The sequence below is a fragment of the Nicotiana tabacum genome, chromosome 16, assembly GCF_000715075.1.
Source record: "Nicotiana tabacum cultivar K326 chromosome 16, ASM71507v2, whole genome shotgun sequence".
NCBI lineage: Eukaryota > Viridiplantae > Streptophyta > Magnoliopsida > Solanales > Solanaceae > Nicotiana > Nicotiana tabacum.
In genome coordinates, this window is record NC_134095.1 from 79,574,528 (window position 1) to 79,577,848 (window position 3,321).

General features: G+C 37.5%; 1 protein-coding gene across 1 annotated transcript; it reads left to right on the forward strand.

Moving 5' to 3' along the window:
* The first annotated feature begins 1,770 nt into the window (after positions 1-1,770).
* On the forward strand, positions 1,771-3,095 carry LOC107814833 (G-type lectin S-receptor-like serine/threonine-protein kinase At1g61400). Its single transcript, XM_016640305.2, has 2 exons — positions 1,771-2,389; positions 2,584-3,095. Exons 1-2 carry the CDS (start codon positions 1,771-1,773, stop codon positions 3,093-3,095), a joined length of 1,131 nt encoding a protein of 376 aa, XP_016495791.2.
* The last annotated feature ends 226 nt before the right edge of the window (positions 3,096-3,321 follow it).

The following is a 3,321-nucleotide window of genomic DNA, read 5'->3' on the forward strand; positions in this document are numbered from 1 at the left end:
GTTTAGTTAAATGAAGACTACATTCAAGTTGATGTCCCTGTTGCTTTACTATTTTTTTGTCATATTCTGTACTTAGGCTTTGAATTATAGACATTAATTAGTCTTTCTTTTCTGAAACTGTGTGTGTAAGAGTAACCCATAGAGTATTTCACATGTGTATTGATAAGTGGACTATGGACTTTGATTATTTAGGTTCATATTTGATTTTGAGTTTTGGATCACCACTACTGTTAGTATTCTGCTGAAATTGCCATGTTCTAGTCTTGAAAAGCTGGCTGTTGGCATGTATGTGTGTTGGTTTATACAAATGCAATTTGGAAGTGCTAATTACTACTTGACAGTTGATCTGAGTTTTAGTATTCAAAAGGAAAGCTCATATGTAGGTTGTTTTTTAGGAAGCATGACTATATCAGCAGGGTATGTCAATGATGCTTCAATTTACAATATGTAGATGATGATCATGTGAATGTGTTAGATTATAACTAGTATGAGCGATGAATTACTTGTTTTTTTATTTAAAGGTTCAGCAGTAAGCATGTTCACTTAGTCTCCAAATTCCAATGATTGCCCACTTGCAGTACTTCATTAATTAATAAATGAAGTTGTAGGAACTTAAAAGGGATGTTTAGGAATGATTGTTTGTTAATTCCAATCGAGGTTTCTGTATTAGTGATTATTAAGTCCATTGTTGAGATTGTTCATAGACCTATGGTGTTCGAATGTCCTTGTTATTGTGCTTTCCAAATCTGAATTACATTCTGCTACTGCTCGGATTCTATCATGACCTCTTTGACATCCCATTTGAGCAATGCCTCATGAAAGTTTGGGCTCTCCATTTAAGTCCAGATAGGGTCAGCTTGGAACCCGTATTTTGCATCCTTGTGTTTCTTCGAGCTATTGGGCCTCACCTTAGGCCAAGCCCGAATTCTGAAAACTAAAGATAGATTAGACTTTACTTCACCTTAATTTGGACCCATGTTTGAGTTCAACCGAGATTCCAAAGTAGGTGTAATTCCTTTAAGCCTTATTTCATTGATGGGTCCTTGGCTAGCTGAGGTGCGTCGTGCCAAACAAAATGCCAATCACATGACCCTAGTTTATTTGATCCATAGAATTCGAGGCGTGCCGTTTAGTCAATTTCCACGGCGCTCGCAAAGTTGCAAACACGTAGTTGCTTTAAGCGCGTCATTTTAATAAATTCACCTTCCTAAAATCGAGTGCGCATTTATGTGACCCAAATCCAAATCTAAACAATGTTAGATAAAGTATGTTGCGGACTACAGGTGCATTTATGTGACGTGGTTCAAGACGTATTTTTGATAACGTTGAATTTTTCTTAAAAATTAATGAATAAAAGCGATCAAAGTTAAAAATGCACATAGGTTCAAAATGTTCTAAAATCAGATAATAGGCCAATTATAACAGTTGAGCGACCGTGCTAGAACCACGGAACTCGGGAATGCCCAACACCTTCTCCCGGATTAACAGAATTCCTTACTCGAATTTCTGGATCGCGGACTGTAATACAAAGTCAATCTTTCCTCGATTCAGGATTTGAACCGGTGACTTGGAACACCATAAATTATCCCAAGTGGCGACTCTGAATCTTAAATTAAAATAATCCCATTTCGATTGTCCTTTAATTGAAAAAACTCCCTTATACCCTCTCGGGGTAGTAAAAAGGAGGTGTGACACCGACTATGGAGATAAATGAAGCAAAGCAGCACAAATTGGCCGTATTTCTTTGTGAGAATTAGCATCTGGAATGACATGGCTAGCACTATCAGAAAGTTAATCATAGTCGTTCTAATTCCTGATCTATGTCCTATAATCATACATCAAATTTGTTTAGCAACAGACACCATATCAATGAATGAACAAGTTGTAGATGGTCAAACTATAGTTTCAGCAGGAGGTATCTTTGAGCTTGGATTCTTCAGTCCTAATAGATCCAAAGGACGATATGTGGGGATATGGTACAAAGGATTACCAACTGAAAAAGTTGCATGGGTTGCAAACCGTGAAAGACCATTAATTGGATCAAATGAAGTTCTTATGATTGAAAGTGATGGCAATTTGGTCCTTGTAGATCATGATAAAAATAATATGCCAGTGGTCTGGTCTACACAACTTAGTTTAACATCCAACAACACCATTATTAAGGTTGTACTCACCGATGAGGGGAATCTTGTTCTTCGGGAGAACAAGTTGAATGAATCAGTAGTGTTATGGGAGAGCTTCAATCATCCATCTGACGCCCTCTTGCCTCGTATGAAGATAGGTCTGAATACTAGAACAGGGGAACAAATAATTGTTACATCTTGGAAAGATGATACAAATCCGTCATTGGGAAGTTTTACCATCGCCACTGTTGGATCCTCAGGAACTTGTACAAGTCATTGTTTTAAATAGCTCGTTGAAGCATTTCGATCAGGACAGTGGAATCGGGGAAGTTTCATAGGAGTGCCTAGCATGACTAAAGACTACAACAATGGCTTTCAACTACTTACTGATAATAAAGGGGAGACAGTTTATTTTTCTTAGGTATACTCAATTACTCTTCTCCAATATTGATATACTTAGATTCCTCAGGAGCGATAATTCAGATGGATTGGGATGCAGAAAATAATAAATGGTTAAAGATGCAGGTAGTACCTAAAGGTCAATGTGACTTGTATAACACATGTGGGCCTTTTGGTAGTTGCAAGAATAATGATTCACCAATATGCAAATGTTTCAAGGGTTATGAACCAAAGTCTATGAGTGAATGGAACAAGGGGAATTGGATTAGTGGTTGTGTTCGGAGAGCAAAATTCCAGTGTGAGGAGACAAGTCCAAATTCTGATGATGATGAGAGAAAGAGGGATGTATTTTTACCAGTTTCAGGGCTGAAACTACCAGATTTCTCACATTACCTACTTACTTGGGATAAAATGGAATGCCAAGATTCTTGCTTAGAGAATTGTTCTTGTTTGGCATATGCTTATGTGGATGGAATAGGCTGCATGATTTGGGGAAAAGATCTGATTGATCTCCAAGAGCTCCCATGGTGGAGAGCAACTATACATTCGGCTGGCACATTCCCAACTTGGTAAATACACCAATCTTCTCTATAACATCTCATTCTATTAATACTTGAACGAAACTTTCAATTCATATTTGGAGTTGGTTTGTCTTCTTTTTTTTCCTCCCTATCTTTTCTATGAACACAGAATACGGTGGTCAAGACCCAAATTAATTATCTACTTTATAGGAGGTGTGATAGAGGTTTATACATGAATTGCAAGGTCATCCCGAATGAGAATCGACTCAACATAGGCT